Raw genomic sequence first — 19,325 nt, 5'->3', positions numbered from 1 at the left:
ATAAAGCTGTACCACCGCGGCAACGGCAGTGGCCCTGGTATATAAACTCTCATCGCTAAACGGGTCGCGCCGAATGTTTACATTGAGAATATTCCACAAAATGTTCCCCCGAAACATAATGTCGCGCAGTTTAGGAGGGATTCGTGATTATCTTTTTTGGAAGGTTGACTTTTAAGGACCAGAAAAGAGTTATGGGGAAGCATACTGGCGCACGCACGATTGGCTTGCCACAAACAACAACGCGTTGGCGGGAGGAGGAGGTTATAACGAAGTACGGGACGTCTGTGTTGAGGAGGACGCTGCAGCGAACAACAACGTCACGCGTGTTTAGATGCGCGCGCAGCGCTGGGTAACATGAAGCCTGCAGGCGCAGCAGACTGTGCATGCAACTCCCGAGTGAAATATAAAGCTCTGACAAAACACGTCACACTGGAACCCAAGGTGCTACCAAATGTCTTTGGGGCTGCTCCCTCGTTTGAGTTGCCCCCTCCCATCCTCATCATCCTCGCTACATCACGCCAGGAGTGGTGACGCGCGAGTGGCTCTAAAAATATTGTCGCGGTCCGCGCTCAGGTGGGTACCGCGAGTCTTTGCACATCTCCCTCGTCTTTTTCCTCTCTCCGCCATCAAGCGTCTCCCCGCGCATACCTCCGTGAGATAAAAGCAAGAACTCGTTCCAGACCATCGCAGACTGGAGTAGCATGGCGCCGCGTCAGAGTCTAAAGCAAAAATAGACGAGATAGCCGCTAAAAGAAGCTTAGTGAGTGAGTCACCATCGTAACGGTCGATGATCAACGTGTGCGAATGGGCTATACCTCTCAGAGATTTCGAAAGCGACTAAACACCGTATAACGCACCACGCGGTACTGAGCGTTGACCATTTAGGTCAGCGGTGTTGACAATGATGCGACCTGCCTAGGCGGCGCCACCTGCGACTTTGGCAAAGTCCGCGAGCCAAACAAACTGATTTGTCAGGCGCAATCACCATTCTCTCATTGCACTCTCAAAGTCGCGCCTCGCATCGTGTGACCCGCGCATGTGTAGCTACCAATAACCTACTCGGAGCACCTTAAAAATCGCGCTGCACAGATTTTCGAAATGCATCCGGCAAACTAAAGAGACGTGAATCCGGGAAGCGTGCTTCGAAAGTTCGCGGAAGTTCTGGCGCTTATGTGCACGCGTTCCGTAAAGCGATTGGACTACCTGGCTGAAAATATTGACAGCGAGGTTTCCCCCGCTCTCTCATCGGGCTGAATCACACGACACTGCCGATGCGGCGAAGCAGCCCCCGATAAAGGACAGAAAGCGCCGCACGTGACAGCGTATAACCGGCGCTTCACGCGATCGACGGTGAGCCGATAGCCGTTATCGATATGCCGTTCGAATCGCTGCACCAGCAGCAGAGCGCCGGCGTCAGAAGGAAGCGACTGCTCCAACGCCCAACGCTACGACTGGGCCAACGGAGGGACGACATGTCTACGGCAAAGGCACGTATTCACGAACTCTTATGTGAGAATGTTACATCGTCTCGGTTATGGACAGGTGCCATGTGGACGTGTCGTCAAACGACAACATGGCGTTACCCTTGGACGTATTCCAGAGCTGCAGCCGACGCGTACAACTTGGTCGAGTAACCTACTTAGATATTGAGTTCAGCCTCTTACGTCAGCCAGCTGTATTGATGATCACGGCTACTTGTTTGCTGGTTGCATGATAAGACAGATGCCTGGGCTAGTTAGTTGGTGTTTGGGTGTAACTAAGGAAGAAGACACAAGGACAATGTCTCTCTTCCGTACTTGCATCGTAACTACTCGTATAGTCTTGCGCTGTGCAAACGTGCTGGTTGCAATAGTGCACACAGCGATCTTTTCCGTTATAACGCTTAAAAGAAGCTTGTGCTCACAGCTATATTGTTTTTTATATCACAAATAAACTGCCTTAACTTCTTGCAACGCATCGTTACAATAAATCATTTGACATCGCACCCCCCTTCCTTTTAGTCTTCTGCCTTCTTCTCTTAGTCTTCTTCCTTTTAGTCTTCGTGTAAGCTGATAGTTGTTGAGAGAAGCAAAACGTGCCAAACCTGCATCAAAACAAAACATCTGCGCTGCAGCGCACCTTCCCGTCGGCAAGGTATACACATATGATGGCTGATGCCTATATTTTTTGCTGATGAATCGAGCATACATATTAAGAGTAATACCTGCCAAACCTATCTTGAAAGCGTGGTCTTGTCGACGAATTTCAGCGAAAAAGCACCGCAGAGGTATATATATAAATAAGCAAGATCTCGCAATTTCACTGACAGATCACAGTTGAGTGAGACTCATAGCACATTTTTTTTTTTTTTGTTCAAACGTATAACCACAGTTCCAACAAACGAAGGCGATGACGCAGGCTTACAGACATGGTATGCTGCAAATCATTTACGTTTCTCAGTAAATCAGTAAAGTACATCGTCTTGGTATGTGGCTTCAATCAATTTACTTTAAACCTATATATATAGGCTTCGCTGGCAATCGTGTATGTTCTTGTGTCAGATATATTAAATTTCGACAGTAGCAAAACATGAAACGTCCGTTTAACCGACGACCGGAGCAAGAGCGAGCTGGGCAATATATTATTTTTTCTCTCAAAACCTAATTCACAGTACGTTCGTGCCTAATTAAGCGCGTTAAGTTCATAAAAAGACATGTGTGCTGCGGCCTAAGCTTAACAAGAGATGTCCTTGCGATTGCGATGTGCTAATTATACATGATTAAAAATTTTCGTTGAAGCGCACTGAAGACCGGCGGACAGAAGAGGCTGACAAGGACAGTCCTTGTCAGCCTCTTCTGTCTGTCGGTCTTCATGTGCGCTTCAACAAAAATTTTCAATCATGAACGTTATCCAACTAGCCCAGCTTGCCACCTTGATCCTAATTATACACGTGCGAGAACGCTTTGACGCCCCTCCGCCAGCCGAAATTAGAAATTTGCATATCTGTCTGCGTGCCATTTATCGAGATTCATTCGTCCCTTCATATGTTTATTTAGTTCGTTTGCAATAACCGCAAACGAGACGTGACATTTAGCCTTTTCTTGTCCCGGCCAGTTCTAATCATTGTTATCGGAGCTTTTTCTGATTTCCCCTCCGTCTCCACACCGTATACATGCGGGATACATGAGGAACCTGCGTGTTCAACAGTACGAAGCTCGGCTTCTGAGTGTTGTGTACGCTGTGGATAGATGTGCGAAGGCCTGCGCTCGAGGGGAGAGGGCGACAGCCTCTTCTAATCACATGGGGGGGGGGGGCAAAGTCTGCCTTATATTGTTGCTAAGTCGGAGCTGTTTTAATTGTCATTGTTTAGAGGGGCAGTAAAGTGAAATAATAATAATAATAATAATAATAATAATAATAATAATAATAATAATAATAATAATAATAATAATAATAATAATAATAATAATAATAATAATAATAATAATAAACTCACCTTGGGTGTTGCGTGCCAAAGCCAAGATAACTTTATGAAAAATGCCGTAGTGAAGGGCTGCGGAAATTTCGAGCATCTGGTATTCTGAAACGTGCACTTACATCTCACAGGACGCAGGTCGCGGCGGTCGCATTTCCATGGAGGCGAAGTAAGTCCGCGTATACTTTGTGCAATGTCACATTGGCCCTCTGGCGTCTCTCATAATCACACCGGGGTTTCGGGACGTAACCCCCCCCCCCCCCAGATGTTAATTGTTAATTATCACTTAGTGTTCACTTCTTCATTCGTTGTGAAGCATTTTTATTTTTTTTTCGTCTTTCGAAATCGATAATCGCGCGGTGACGTCAGCTTGATGTCGCACATCGGTAAATTTCGTTACGTCGCATGACGACCGTCATCCTACGTTTGGTCAAACGCTGGCCGATCTCGGAGGCAGTCCAAGACCAGTTGAGTTGTAGAAAGCTTTCGGAGGAAGTGCAGTGAGTCCCATGGAGACGAAAATGACGGCTTCTGCCGTCTAGTCGTCTTTGGCGGATGCCTAAGGGACCCTGTGACTCTGCAGTCTTTATGCTCTAAGGGCCAAAAGGTCATACCATATAGTCGTGCGCGCAGGGTTATTCTTCAAGGGTTCATCGCAGTACCCGTCCTTATTATATCAATGTATGAAACTTCCCTTTGCGAGAAACCACTTAATGAGAATGCAGCCCCCGCTTAAACGCGGTTGCACTAGATATGGTCATTACACACTGGGGAAGGGTGGTTAACAAAGGAGTAAATGACGGAATCACATTGCAACCGAAAAATACAAAAAAAAACAAAAGAAACCTTTCATTTTAAAATGAAAAGTAATACAGCACAGATATCATGGAAGTAATAGGTACGCTAGGCGCATGATGTAAGAATAGAGTTGGCAAGCTATAGACGCAGCTGAGTCATCTATAGATTGGCTCTGTCCGTTGATAAACGCTATTTAGCCTGGCTTAGATAACGAACAAGTGCCATCTTCACATTGTCACTGATGCGATGTCTTTTTTCAGCATTGTCACTCGTTTCCTCGAGTATTGCGCGATCGAAATTCTCGTCGCTAATTTGCCAAATTAGCACTTCATTCCAAAAGGAACGATGCAAAGCCAGACTTTTCTTATCAGCGTTATTTAATCGTGCGTGTCGTGCAATGTGCTTTCCGGGGTACGGAGGTACACAGGCGCCATCAGTCGTCGAAGATATCGCGAGCTATCATGCATGAAAAGTGTTTTGGCAAAGATTACAGAACGTTTACGCGAAGGTTGTTCATTTGTTCTCGTTCAGCCGCCACGGATGGTCTTGTGGTTCTGGTGCTCGACTCCTGGCCCGCAGGTCGCGGGATCGAATCCCTGCCGCGGCGGAAATGTTTGAGGACCATGTACTTAGATTCGGGTGCACGTTAACGAACCACAGCTGGTCTGAATTTCCGGAGCCTTTCACTACGGCATCTCTCACATTATAATCATACGGTAGTTTCGGCACGTTAAACTCGAGAATCATTATTATATTATTGATCGTCCTCGCTCAGCTGTTGTGACTATACGCAGCGCGCGGGGCTTAATATCTCCGGTGACAGATATAGAGAGTATAATTATGCGTAAAAATGTGTAGTTTCGTGTACTATAACCACGACGTGATTGTGAGACAGGGCTCCGTTCTGTAACACGTACTTATAAGCGTTAGCACACGGGCTTTTAGCACATTTACTGCATCAAAATTCTGCCGTTGCGGTAGTAGTGCAAGTGCTGCTGAATTAGAATCGTAACGCTATAGCATTACTGGAGCGAAAATGCGACTTAATAATAATAATAATAATAATAATAATAATAATAATAATAATAATAATAATAATAATAATAATAATAATAGAGTTTTACGTCACAATACCACGGTATGAATATACGCCGTAGAGGGGAGCTCCGAAAATTTTGACCACCTGGTGTTTTTTTTTTTTTCCTCTAACATGCACTCACATCGCACAGTCCCAACCGTTTCGCCTCCATCTACACAATGGGCCATTCAACAAAAAACCAGTGTTCATTTTTTAACTTGGCTTCTATAGACCGCACATCTCGCAATTTACGCATTTTAGCTCGTGAAACAGCAAGGCGTATCCGCATTGGAAGATTTTTCGGGATGCCACGAGCTTAGAGATTCCCAAGGTATGCGAGGAAATGCGCGAATTTTTTCCATTTACTTCTGTGCTTTCATGCACAGAACGGCGCTTTCTTCTAGATTGAACTATATCTAAAACAGATTAAAAATCTAGTCTTACCGAAAGGTCGGTGGTAAATATGAAATACCTGTTGCATACTCACATTCAATTTCGTGTAGATGTGCACTGCAAGCTAACAAGCTGCTAGCTGCAGCTAATCAATCTTTGGGAATCTTAAGGCGGTGGTCCCACGCCAGCCGCAATCACTCCGCCTTTTACGCATTGTTTGCGGATGCACTGGGCTTGCTGCGCTTCGCAAAAAACAAGAACAAAACAACAACTGAATTGGCCTATTTCAGAAAGCTTATTATCCCCTGTATTTAATGACACCTGATTTTAATGCCTGGTCAGAAGCGTTACCTAGAAGCAATGAAAATAGTGTGAGCAACAGAAGCATTTTCGCTGTACAAGCCTCCACTGTACTGCGAGTACGGCGAAACTATTCAACGTAACAAAGCGGAATATACTGTGCCTTTAGACGAAGTGCCATTCAAAGTTTCTATGAAGAGATATTGGACATCAACTAATTAGTGATTTATTTACGTTCCAATGAAAATGAGCAAAATAATGAAGGTCTGTGTAGGATTATCTTTTTTTTTATTTCCGCAGCAGAACCATAATTTAGTGGCTATGTAGACTACATTAGACTTCTTATTCATACGAAGTCGCTTAGTGCTCTGATGAAAACGTGATGAATTATTATTGTGTCAATGGGGCCGTTTATGGCTGGACTTGGTCACGAATTACCGACGAAGCGACAGAACTATACAAGCTGATACTCTGAACTTCTGTATAATGAAGCAGCAGGCCCCTTTCTGTGATTCTATGAAGATAAAATTCTGTTATCTGTATTAGGGAATCTACAATACAGCAGTGAATATAGCTATTTTTTCTGCTGGCCAGTTCCGTAGAAACTCGCTTTTTTTCTTTTCTTTTAGACGCTAACTGCCAACGAGTATTGCACATTAGAATGTTCGCCATTTATTTGCGCAGCTGTAACCATGCACATGTCTTCACGTATATAAAATTGAGGCATTTTTTTTCTTTCAAATAAATTCAGTTGCAAGTGACGCTCTATCCTGTGCCCTTCTTTTGGTGTCTACGTAGGATGTGTCCTTAAACTTACTGTTCAGAGTTAATGTACTTCATTCTCGACGTAAGTGTAACGGGTCTTTTTTGCGTAGAAGTCTTTTGCAAGGTTCAGTGGTAGAATACAGGGCTGTCACGAAAGCGGCCTATGTTCTAACCCCATACCATTGTAAATATTTTCTTTATTTTTTTTATTTCGCGTGATAGTATAGTTTCGGACACCGGCGCGGGCGGTGGCGCACAAACACAGGCCAAATGGCATTTGTTGTGATTTCCTAACAGCTTTCACTGTTATGGGACATAATGGGTACAAAGCTATAGAGATGCTAAGCGCAGGTGATCGATGACAGCAGATAACTAACTGGCGTTATAAAGTTGGGAAGTGAATCACCTTACTTATATAGAGGGTCCATTGAAGGTCATTCGGAGAGGACTTCCCTTTTGTTTGTTGTTTGCGGTAGACATAAGGTAGGCTTACATAAATAGAAATGAGTGCTATAATGATTAACTTGATTCTATCATTTCTCTTGTAAAGAGTGCATTCCCTTTTTTTCACCTGTAAAACGAACATCACTATCATGTTTGACAGCTTCGATGACGGTTGTATTGAACAGCGACTGTCAAGTGTTCAACACTGTCGAAATTTGGGCTTGTTGGTGCATTGTGACGACTGAAAATAGCGCTAAGAAACGAGGACACAAGAAGAGAACACACAGCACAGGCGCTAAAAGCGCCTGTGCTGTGTGTCCTCTTCTTGTGTCCTCGTTTCTTAGCGCTATTTTCAGTTGTCAAGTGTGTTGCGTGCGTGAATATAGGGACCACTGTTGACCGTAGTGTAACGTCATGCCGATTTTCTACACACGTCATCTCTATAGACCACATAGGAGCCCAGAATAAGCAAACAAAAAAAATCAGCCCTTAAGTTCCCCTCTTTTCGTTCATGTACATACATAACATAAAGCATTTTGCGGAGGATGGCTGTCTCGAATGTCGGAGTAATATTTTGTTACGCTTCACTGCGTGTAGCTTTAATGTTCTGCCCATGTACAGAGTCGACCGCGTCCAAAATGAGCTCCTCAATAGCATTCAAGACAGCACAGAAGCCGATGTTTAGAATATAACTAGAAAAAAACAATAATGCATTAATATATGCATGATTAGACGTCACATAACGAACATTTCACTCGTAAAGTATAACATAAACGCTCAGGCTTCAGCAGTTTTAATACTAATGAGATTTTCACCCTATACAGATGAAGTCGGTAGTGCAATTCTCACTTGTGCACCAATAGAGAACCTGCACTCAGGTCAGATCGACACGTTATATCAAGGCAATCGATGGCTTATTGCGGCCCCGCCGCGGTGGTCTAGTGGCTAAGGTACTCGGCTGCTGACCCGCTGGTCGCGGGTTCGATTCCCGGCTGCGGCGGCTGCATTTCCGATGGAGGCGGAAATGTTGTAGGCCCGTGTGCTCAGATTTGGGCGCACGTTAAAGAACCCCAGGTGGTCGAAATTTCCGGAGCCCTCCACTACGGCGTCTCTCATAACCATATGGTGGTTTTGGGACGTTAAACCCCACAAATCAATCAATGGCTTATTGCAACAAAAGTACTGTCCTAATACGTTAATCAATGCGTGTTATAGTAATCATTCATAATTTCATTCTAATCAAATATCTATTTATTTCCAAGCCACTCATAGTGTGTATTTACATAAATCGAATGAAACATCAGGATAGAAAAATATTGCCAGTTCTTTTTCGGTTTTGTCCACACTGATAAACAAAAAAGTACTTTTGACGTGGGTCGCGCAGTAAGCGGCAGGAGGCTCGACTCGCCGAATGTGGTAGTTCCTTCTAAGAAGTGATCATACGCAACAGTATACGCAGCAAAATGAAGTTAAATGAAGAGAAGTTAATTTTGCTGGAGGTTCCATTCATTCAAAGCTCCACGTATCTTGCTCTTTTTTGGCCCTATAGACACAAATAGCAAAGCAGCCCCGCCGCGGTGGTCTAGTGGCTAAGGTACTCGGCTGCTGACCCGAAGGTCGCGGGATCGAATCCCGGCTGCGGCAGCTGCATTTCCGATGGAGGCGGAAATGTTGTAGACCCGTGTGCTCAGATTTGGGTGCACGTTAAAGAACCCCAGGTGGTAAAAATTTCCCTCCATTACGGCGTCTTTCATAATCACATGGTGTTTTTGGGACATTAAACCCCACAAATCAATCAATTAATCAATCAACAAATAGCAAAGCACAAGTGGTGTACGTGTGCATATCGTCTCAAAGCGTTATCGTCATCCTCTGGCTCTTTCACAGACCCGGAGAACGAGGCCGGCAACCTCGGCCGCCTGCGACATCACTCCGCCGAGATTCATGAGATGGAACAGCGGCTACAGCAAGTGGTTCGACCGAGGCTCTCCCGAGAAGTCCCTATCTTCCTTCGAAATAGGTTTGTTGCACCCTGAATGTCGACACAACACAACCTGTGTGTTTGTCATTTTCGATACACTGACAGTGATATGAAGAAGGCGGAGAAACTGCACTGTACGGTTAACGCACACTGTACTTACTCGTGATTTCACTGTTGAGGTTCCTTCACTTTTAGTGCATTGAAGATGAATGACCAGCAAGGTGATGGTTCCACTATAGCAGGGTTTTCGTGTGACGTATACCTCCCTTTACTACGCGACAGTGTCGAAGTGTCCGCGTTATGCATCGAATAAGCCGTTGCTCTTCCATTTTCTTTCGGCCCCCTCAATTCGTATCGCCTATGCAAGAGTGCAGCTGTAGGACAATATTTCAAATATAAAAAAGTCACAGTTTCACTCCAATGGCGCAGCAATAAACGCGACAGCAACAAATGGAACGTTATACTAAGGAAGGTCAGCAGCTAACTCCACTATCATCCCCTCTGGCGCAACTCTACAAAACGCTGGCGTAAAGAAATTCGGCCACTTGAGGAAGCAAAGCGCTTTTGGCACTGTCTGCTGCTTCACTACGAGGTAAACGGTGCGAGGCAACTACAAAGCTATGAGCCATCTGCTGATCTGCGACGAGATAGCGCGACTGTACCCGTTTGCAATTGCTGCCCTGGCGACGCATCCCCATCCCCACCAGACCAATCTTGCTCCTCCACACGACGGAGTCAGCAGCCGGTGCATTTCATCTCTAGCTGAGCCGCGCCCGTCGGCAGCCTTCGCAAGCTTTCACTACACACCGAACGTACGACGCGCGAAGCGACAATATCGATCCGCACTTTATACGGAACATGACGGCGACAGCGATAGCAAGAATGCATCCCGCGGGTCCATGCAATTGCTCTGTCCACAAACAACAACAAAACAGCGTGTGCTCCCTAACATCTCCCAGTTTCGTGAGTTCAGTGTTGACAATAACGCACTGTAACTTTCCTCACAGATGACGCGTCATTCCTGGAGTGCCTCGTAAACGACGTGGGCAGCCCGGACGACAGCCTCCGGCGACCCTTTCTGGCCAGGACTCCCCCCAAGCCCGAAGTGGTGGTCTGCGCCGCCCTGACCTCGTCGACGTCAGCCCCCCAGAGGTCGAAGAAGAAAGTGACGTTCGCCTCTTCCGACGCAGCGGCGGCGAAGGCCATGGCTAGCTCGATGCCAGACCTTCTGGAACCACCGGTTCCAGCGGCGCCGCGAGTGGAAGTGGAAGAACAACCGGAATCCAAGCCGAGGGCCAGGAACTCGTTCGTGTTCTCGGCCTTTAGCAAGATGCCGTTTTCGTCGACAAAGCGTAGTGGTTCGTGTGTGGAAATCACGCCGTCTAAAGTCGACCAGCGATGAACGACCGTTTTGTGAACGTCACAGTATCCGTGTACATACAAATAAGGCGTGCCCAGTGGGACTTCAAGACGTGTACGATTTTCGTTACTATTGTTCATAACAAAAGAATAAATGCAAGCTTTACTCGCAGACGCTGGGCACGCTTGTCACTCACCTATAAGTGTAAGAGGGTCACGCAATTTTCGTACCTTTGTAAGCATAAGTACCTTTTTCTGCGCTAATGTAAGTATCACGTATGTCAAAAACTAAAAGTTCGCCGTTGGTAACCTGAATATGTACCATGGCTGAAGATTGATGTCAGAATTTCTGATAAAATTTGCCAGAACGTTCATGTTTTTGGCTTCAAAGCGACGAGCCTGTTTCTGTCTGGGTACACCTATAGTTGTCTTTAATAATTACTAAAGAGAACTCTAGCAGTGCGATCTTTCGGCCGCCATGAGAACGACGGTTAGTACATCAATTTGCCTGATCTTCGTGCGTGTGTCTTCGACCGCATCTGTGACTTTGTTTATTGTTGTGTTTTGGCGTTTGGATAAATGAATGAGTTGTTGAGAACTTCGTGAGCTGATTTGAGTTAGCTAGTCTAAAAAGGTTGTTGTCGTTGAAGTTCTGCACATTTGCTGAAGTTCGTCTAATTACAAATCGGCTCCAGGTTGCACATAACCAAACGGAGCTGAAAGGACGAAGCTTAGGCGAATTATTTTACGGAGAGGCTTCAGTGCCGCCATTTTGGGCTGTTAGCCTTTGTATGCCTTTGTGTTATGTCTCTTTAACAACCATAGAGTTTCTGAAAAAGAGGAAAATCTGGCGCTAGTGAGCTGCTGGATGCAAGGGAATGACGGGATGTGTGAGCTTGGAACTTGATTCGGATTTGTATACCTCGAAGACGTGTCTGGTTTCACGTTAAAATGATTTACTTATTACTAAAAGAGCACGTAATGAGGCATTTATTTTTGTCGTTGCCGAGAAACGTGTTTCATTTGACACATGAACCTTAAGCGTCAATGTACAATTTAACGAAGCATAAGAAGTAACCGATGGCCGCTAAACCTGGCCGGCAGACGACAAAGCAAGCGTTCCCTCTGCCCCTTCCTGTCGTCTGTTTCTTTCTTTCGCCCTTTGGTTGTGCCGTCAAGGTAAGTGGACTTTTATTTTGGAATATAATACGCGTGAATGAGATCCGCTTATAAACGTTTTGTTTTAAAGGAGCTTTATTTACGCAGTCGTATTTCATTTTTGAGCCAAAACCTCGCTCAACACCAGCCAACACAAGCCTCGCAGACACATGTACCGTCATCCCCAGCGCTCCAACATCGCCCTTTCAGAAATTCGCATAGACGGTGGCACCACATTTCCCTCTAGGTATCTTTGTGAGGAACTCTATGTTAACAACTAAACGGACAGTGTTGCGGTAGACGCATACACATGAAACTGGTTATGTTGATTCATACGATGTTTCATGGTCTTTTTAATTAGTTTAAAGACGCCATGCATCTAAACAAAAAAGGAGGAGACGGAATGCTTCATTTACTCAATTCTTAGCCGATCCCCAACAGTGGGTACATGCGAGACACAGTAGAAGTCGAACAAGAACAATCTCTGGCTTCTCGAATCCTTTTTGCCATTCCTCTTACGATACGTTTCGTCCTTCTCCGATTATTTTTATGTCGTATTGTTATGTGGCACGCCCCGACGGACCTAAATAAAGTTTTTCCACGCTATATCATATCATTTGGCATAGCCTTTGAATATTCATCATGAGGCATAATGTGGACATTCCTCCTTGTGGGTATGAGCCAAGTTCTTTTAGGCACCAAAACAAGCGAGAAATCTGCTATGGCCAAGAATCTAAACGCAGATAAGAGCTTCGCCAAGAAGGTAAAAGCGAAGGCTGCATCCTGGTGTAAAGGACTGGATCTTGGGAGACTGACTGAAGTGGTTAGTGCCTTAAAGAGTCTTTTCTTAGCAGTGTTTCCTATCGTTAAAACACACAAGCCGGACATGTCCTTTAGATGCATAGGGAGTGAGCGAAAATGCTTGCAGCAAAATTTAGGCGCTACTTACTTAAGCATCTCCGTGCACTTGATGTCGAAGATTCTTTCGCGGTTAAAAATTGAACGGAACTCGCGAAGTTTCTGCAAAATATTCCACCAGTCGCTTCGCCACTTCTAGGTAGACGCTGAGGGTTTGTTCTATTCCATTCAGCACGCTGATCAGTTCCAAAGAGTTCGGTCTTATATCGAACAGAACGAAGCACTTGTTTCTGAGAATAGCGCAGGCATCTCAATTGATAACTTTATTACCTTGTCAGACTCTTATCTTTCCTCGAACGTTGCTTCTTACGAGGATAGTACTATATCCAGCGTCAAGGTATCCGCATTGGGTCGTGTGTCCTGCCAGTGTCATGTCATGTTCTTTTATTATCTATTGACCGAGAGTCGGCTTTCAGTCTTGACGATGGCAGTGCTAAACTTTTCTAGATATGGTGCCAATTTCTTGGTGATTTGGAGTCTAATTAACCCATCTGTAACGACTACCCATGCTGTGGATTACGTTATTTCATTTAGACAACATGGCAAAGTGCTTTCCTTTATGCATGAGCTGCCTTTAGATGACAAATTGCAGATTTTTTAATATTTAACCTTGACGCTATAAGGAGCCACACGTTTTTTTTTTTTTTGTATACTGTCGTCGCTCGTAAAAAACTTCACCCTACGACTCGGCGCGCACGCACGAAACTTTAAAAAAAAATGGCAGCATATCCACGGAGTGAATGATGGAGAGTGGGGCGAAGAATTCGTCCGTCCATTCGTTCTTGCTTCCGTCCGTCCATGCGTCCGTCAGTGTGACCGTCCATGCGTCCATCAGCCCGTCCGTGCGTGCGTCTGTTCGTGCGTCCGTCCCTGCGTTCGTCCATGCAGCCGCCGCTGCGTCTGTTCATGCGTCCATCCATGCATCTGTCTATGTGTCCGTTCGTCCATCTATTCAACACAAAGTACCACTATCTCGCATCTTTTTATCATATATTCCCCATATAGAAGCACCGCCATCCAGCGGACATTCCAAGGACTAAACGAGAGGTGGCACATGCACACTTTCTTACGGCTTGCGCTTCGGGTCTACTTCCCACCTTTAACGACCTCGAGTGTCTGGTATATACTAGTTCACTGTATTCATGGCACTGCGGCCCAACGCACGCTAAATCTTTCTAAAACCAAGGAGGTTACGCCCAGCGAGTATTACGTAGCTAACTTTTTCAGTCAGATAGTGCTAAAGGTACATGCCAATGGCTGCTAATGGGAAATGAGAGGCGGAATTCGGCTTTTACTTTCTTACGGCTTGCGCTTCGTATCTACTTCCCATTTTTAACCACCTCGAGTTCATTCATGGTATATATACAAGTTCATTGTATTCATGGCACTGCGGCTCAACTCTCGCTAAACCTTTCTAAAGCTAGGGAGGTTACACCCAGCGAGTATAACGTAGCAACCCTTTCTTGTCAGATAGTGCTCAATGTACATGCCAATGGCTGCTAATAGTGATCGCAGCCTACGCGTTAACTAAAAGCCGAATGCTCCTGTCTTTCATTCCCCATTAACAGCCATTGACATGTACATTGAGCACTATTTTTTATTGTTCAACAACGCACAGAAGAAGTGTTTCACCGGCACCACCTTGGAGGTAAAAATGTTATACTTGTTACATACTACGGGGGACGAACGGGTGCCGTTATAAGGAGCTTCGCCCCTAAAACGCAATAACATCAATGTGCCTTGACCCTACATTGGACTGGTCTTGTGCTCACAAAATGCAGGAACATTTTAACGACCATGTACAGAGGCCGATTCAGCCGGATATCCTTGCTCTTTTACGGTATATAGCAGCAACGGGAATAGATTTGAACGCAAATGGACGAGACAAAAGAACAGAGGACGACTGTGAGTCTGTGTTGTCCATTTGCGCTCAAATATATTCCAGAACGAACCAACGCGCCCAACAAAGCATTTAATTAGACAGTAACGGGAACCATCCTTCAGAAACTGAAGGGAAAACTGATGGAAAAGCCACCTGTATATGTACAAAGTTTCCCGCAAGATTGAGAAGGTGGCGAACAGGTACAAGGTACCGATTGTTATTTCAGCTCTAGGCAAGTTAACCGGCCCCTGTCTACGCGCCGCAAAATCTGACACTTTGTGGTAAAAAGCATGCAAGTCTGTTTGTAACTTGCGCGGTGTGCGCGGTCTCCGAAATTCCAGTTACATACGTCGAAGTTCGTATCGGCTAAACCGGACGCTGCGTTAATGAGAAGGCAAGGGAGCACGCGATATCGATTAAAAATAAGACCAGTGCCCATTCACCTGTGTGCTGTGAATCATGCGTGGGTGCGTTGGACCTCGCAAATATTCGTATAATATATGAAGGAGCGAGAACACTGCGGCGAGCGAACAGTTGAAGGCGTATTTCATCAATGTTAAAAGCGATGTGTGCATCAATGACACGTCTGCCAATGTGCGTATGCAGAAGAGCAGTTTTTTTTTATACCATGCATGGTGTCATAGACGTAAGATAGTTCGCCGTTTATTTGCGCAGCTGTAACCATGCACATGTCTGCAAGTATATAATAAAGAGGCACTTTTTTATTTCAAATAGATTCAGTTGCAGGTGACGCTCTATCATATCCCCTTCTTTTTGGTGTCTACGTGGGATGTGTCCTTAAACTTTCTTCAGAGATAATGTGCTTCGTTCTCGACGTAAGTGTAACGGATCTTTTTGCGGAGAAGTCTTTTGCGTGGCTCTGTGGTATAATACAGGGGTGCCACGAAAGCGGCCTATGTTCGAACCCCCATACCAATGTAAATATTTTTTATTTTTTTTATTTCGCGTGATGCTATAGTTTCGGACACCGGCGCGGGCGGTGGCGCACAAACACAGGCCAAACGGTCTTTGTTGTGATCTCATAACAGCTTTCACTGTTTTGAAACATAATTGATACAAAGCTATAGAGATGTTAAGCGCAGGTGATCGATGACAGCAGATACCTAACTGGCGTTATAAAGTTGGGAAGTGAATCACCTTACTTATATAGAGGGTCCATTGGAGGTCATTCGGAGAGGACTTCCCTCTTGTTTGTGGTAGACATAAGGTAGGCTGACATAAATAGGAATGAGTGCTATAATGATTACCTTGGTTCTATCATTTCTCTTGTAAAGAGTGCATTCCCCTTTTTCACCTGTAAAATGAACATCTCTATCATGTTCGACAGCTTCGATGACGGTTGTATTCAACAGCGACAGTCAAGTGTGTTGCGTGCGTGAATATAGGGACAACTGTTGACCAAAGTGTAACGTCATGCCTATTTTCTACATACATCTACTCTATAGACCATATACGAAAAACGAGCCCAGGATAAGCAAAGAAAAGGAATTCAGCCCTTAGATTCCCCTCCCTTCATTCATGTACAGACATAATGCAAAGAATTTTGCGGTGAATGGTCGTCTCAAAAGTCAGAATAATATTTTGTTCCGCTTCACTGCGTGTAGCTTTAATGTTCTGCCTATGTACAAAGTTCACCGCGTCCAAAATGAGCTCCTCAATAGCATTCAAGACATCACAGAAGCTGATGTTTAGAATATAATGAGAAAATATTATTAATGCATTAAATTCATTCATGGTTAGATGTCACATAACGAACATTTCACTCGCAAAGTATAACATAAACGCTCAGGCTTCAGCAGTTTTAATACTAATGAGATTTTCACCTTACAGATGAAGTCGGTAGTGCAATTCTCACTTGTGCACCTATAGAGAACCTGCACTCAGGTCAGATTGACACGTTATATCAAGGCAATCGATGGCTTATTGCAACAAAAGTACTGTCCTAATACGTTAATCAATGCGTGTTATAGTAATCATTCATAATTTCATTCTAATCAAATATCTATTTATTTCCAAGCCACTCATAGTATGTATTTACATAAATCGAATGAAACATCAGGATAGAAAAATATTGCCAGTTCTTTTTTGGTTTTGTCCACACTGATAAACAAAAAAGTACTTTTGACGTGGGTCGCGCGGTAAGCGGCAGGAGGCTCGACTCGCTGAATGTGGTAGTGCCTTTTAAGAAGTGATCATACGCAACAGTATACGCAGCAAAATGAAGTTAAATGAAGAGAAGTTAATTTTGCTGGAGGTTCCATTCATTCAAAGCTCCACGTATCTTGCTCTTTTTTGGCCCTATAGACACAAATAGCAAAGCAGCCCCGCCGCGGTGGTCTAGTGGCTAAGGTACTCGGCTGCTGACCCGCATGTCATGGGATCGAATCCCGGCTGCGGCAGCTGCATTTCCGATGGAGGCGGAAATGTTGTAGACCCGTGTGATCAGATTTGGGTGCACGTTAAAGAACCCCAGGTGGTCAAAATTTCCCTCCACTACGGCGTCTTTCATAATCACATGGTGGTTTTGGGACATTAAACCCCACAAATCAATCAATGAATCAATCAACAAATAGCAAAGCACAAGTGGTGTACGTGTGCATATCGTCTCAAAGCGTTATCGTCCTCCTCTGGCTCTTTCACAGACCCGGAGAACGAGGCCGGCAACCTCGGCCGCCTGCGACATCACTCCGCCGAGATTCATGAGATGGAACAGTGGCTACAGCAAGTGGTTCGACCGAGGCTCTCACGAGAAGTCCCTATCTTCCTTCGAAATAGGTTTGTTACGACCTGAATGTCGACACAACACAAACTGTGTGTTTGTCATTTTCGATACACTGACAGTGATATGAAGAAGGCAAAGAAACTGCACTGTACGGTTAACGCACCCTGTACTTACTCGTAATTTCACTGCTATGGTTCCTTCACTTTTAGTGCATTGCAGATGAATGACCAGCAAGGCGATGGTTACACTATAGCATGGTTTTCGTGTGATCTATACCTCCCTTCACTACGTGACAATTTCCAGGTGTCCGCGTTGCGCATCCAATAAGCCGTTGCCCTTCCATTTTCTTTCGGCCCCCTCAACTCATATCTTCTATGCAACAGTGCAGCTGTAGGATAATATTTTAAATATAAAAAAATAAGTCACAGTTTCACTCCAACGGCGAAGCAATAAACACGACAGCAACAAATGAAACGTAATACAAAGTAAGGTCAGCAGCTAACTCCCCTAGCATCCCCTCTGGCGCAACTCTACAAAACGCTGGCGTAAAGAAAATCAGCCACTTGAGGAAGCAAAGCGCTTTTGGCACTGTCTGCTGCTTCACCGCGATGTAAACAATGCGAGGCCACTACAAAGCTATGAGCCATCTGCTGATCTGCGTCGAAATAGCGCGACTGTACCCGTTTGCAATTGCTGCCTTAGCGACGCATCCCCATCCCCACCAGACCAATCTTGCTCCTCCACACGACGGAACCAGCCGGTGCGTTTCATCTCTAGTTGGGCTGCGCCCGTCGGCAGCCTTCGCAAGCTTTCACTACACACCGAACGTACGACGCGCGAAGCGACAATATCGATCCGCACTTTATACGAAACATGACGGCGATAGCGATAGCAAGAATGCATTCCGCGGGTCCATGCAATTGCTCTGTCCACAAACAACAACAAAAGAGCGTGTGCTCCCTAAAATCTCTGTTTCTGTGAGTTCAGTGTTGACAGTAATGCACTGTAACTTTCCTCACAGATGACGCGTCATTCCTGGAGTGCCTCGTAAACGACGTGGGCAGCCCGGACGACAGCCTCCGGCGACCCTTTTTGGCCAGGACTCCCCCCAAGCCCGAAGTGGTGGTCTGCGCCGCCCTGACCTCGTCGACGCCAGCCCCCCAGAGGTCGAAGAAGAAAGTGACGTTCGCCTCTTCCGACGCAGCGGCGGCGAAGGCCATGGCCAGCTCGATGCCAGACCTTCTGGAACCACCGGTCCCAGCAGCGCCGCGAGTGGAACTGGAAGAACAGGCACAGTCCAAGCCGAGGACCAGGAACTCGTTCGTGTTCTCGGCCTTTAGCAAGATGCCGTTTTCGTCGACGAAGCGTAGTGGTTCGTGTGTGGAAATCACGCCGTCTAATGTCGACCAGCGATGAACGACTGTTTTGTGAACGTCACAGTATCCGTGTACATAGAAATAACGCGTGCTCCGTGGGACCTCAAGATGTGTACGATTTTCGTTACTATTGTTCATAACTAAAGAATAAATGCAAGCTTCACTCGCAGATGCTCGGCACGCTTGTCACTCACCTATGTATGTGAGAGGGTCACGCATTTTTCTTAAGCTTCGAAGCACAAGTACTTTTTTATGCGCTAAAATAAGTATCATGCATGTCAAAAAGTAAAAGTTCGCCGTTCGCCACTTAAATATGAACTCTGGCTAAAGAGTGATGTCAGGATTTCTGATAAAATTTGCCAGAACGTTCATGTCTTTGGCTTCAAAGCGACAAGCCTGTTTCTGTCTGGGTACACCTACAGAACCTATTAATAATTACTAGAGAGAACTCTGTAGTAGTGCGATCTTCCGGCTGGCATGAGAACGACGGTTAGTACATCAATTTGTCTGATCTTCGTGCGTGTGTCTTCGACCGCATCTGTGACTTTGTTTATTGTTGTGTTTTGGCGTTTGGATAAATGAATGAGTTGTTGAGAACTTCGTGAGCTGATTTGAATTAGCTAGTCTAAAAAGGTTGTAGTCGTTGAAGTTTTGCACATTTGCTGAAGTTCGTCTT

At 45.3% G+C, this 19,325-nt stretch overlaps 1 protein-coding gene across 2 annotated transcripts; it reads left to right on the top strand.

Moving 5' to 3' along the window:
* The first annotated feature begins 720 nt into the window (after positions 1 to 720).
* LOC119163446 (uncharacterized) lies at positions 721 to 18,735 on the top strand. 2 transcript variants are annotated; one of them, XM_037415441.2, is made up of 3 exons: positions 721 to 1,487; positions 9,120 to 9,252; positions 10,221 to 11,170. In XM_037415441.2, exons 1-3 carry the CDS (start codon positions 1,374 to 1,376, stop codon positions 10,613 to 10,615), a joined length of 642 nt encoding a protein of 213 aa, XP_037271338.2. In that variant the 5' UTR covers positions 721 to 1,373; the 3' UTR covers positions 10,616 to 11,170. The 2 variants fall into 2 exon arrangements, with proteins under 2 accessions (XP_037271338.2, XP_075729195.1); XM_075873080.1 differs by lacking the exon at positions 10,221 to 11,170 and adding an exon at positions 18,295 to 18,735 and having other exon boundaries at positions 727 to 1,487.
* Positions 18,736 to 19,325: the final 590 nt, after the last annotated feature.

Source organism: Rhipicephalus microplus, chromosome 9, assembly GCF_043290135.1.
Source record: "Rhipicephalus microplus isolate Deutch F79 chromosome 9, USDA_Rmic, whole genome shotgun sequence".
Classification (NCBI taxonomy): Eukaryota; Metazoa; Arthropoda; class Arachnida; order Ixodida; family Ixodidae; genus Rhipicephalus; species Rhipicephalus microplus.
Note: the sequence above shows the minus strand (reverse complement) of the source record. Positions and strands in the feature narration are given on the sequence as shown.

Excerpts from the sequence above, each read along its gene's own strand:
- LOC119163446 (XM_075873080.1), top strand. The coding sequence starts at position 1,374 with ATGCCGTTCGAATCGCTGCACCAGCAGCAGAGCGCCGGCGTCAGAAGG. Across the intron at positions 1,488-9,119 it reads ACGACATGTCTACGGCAAAG|ACCCGGAGAACGAGGCCGGC; the intron begins GCACGTATTCAC and ends GCTCTTTCACAG. Across the intron at positions 9,253-18,294 it reads CCTATCTTCCTTCGAAATAG|ATGACGCGTCATTCCTGGAG; the intron begins GTTTGTTGCACC and ends CTTTCCTCACAG.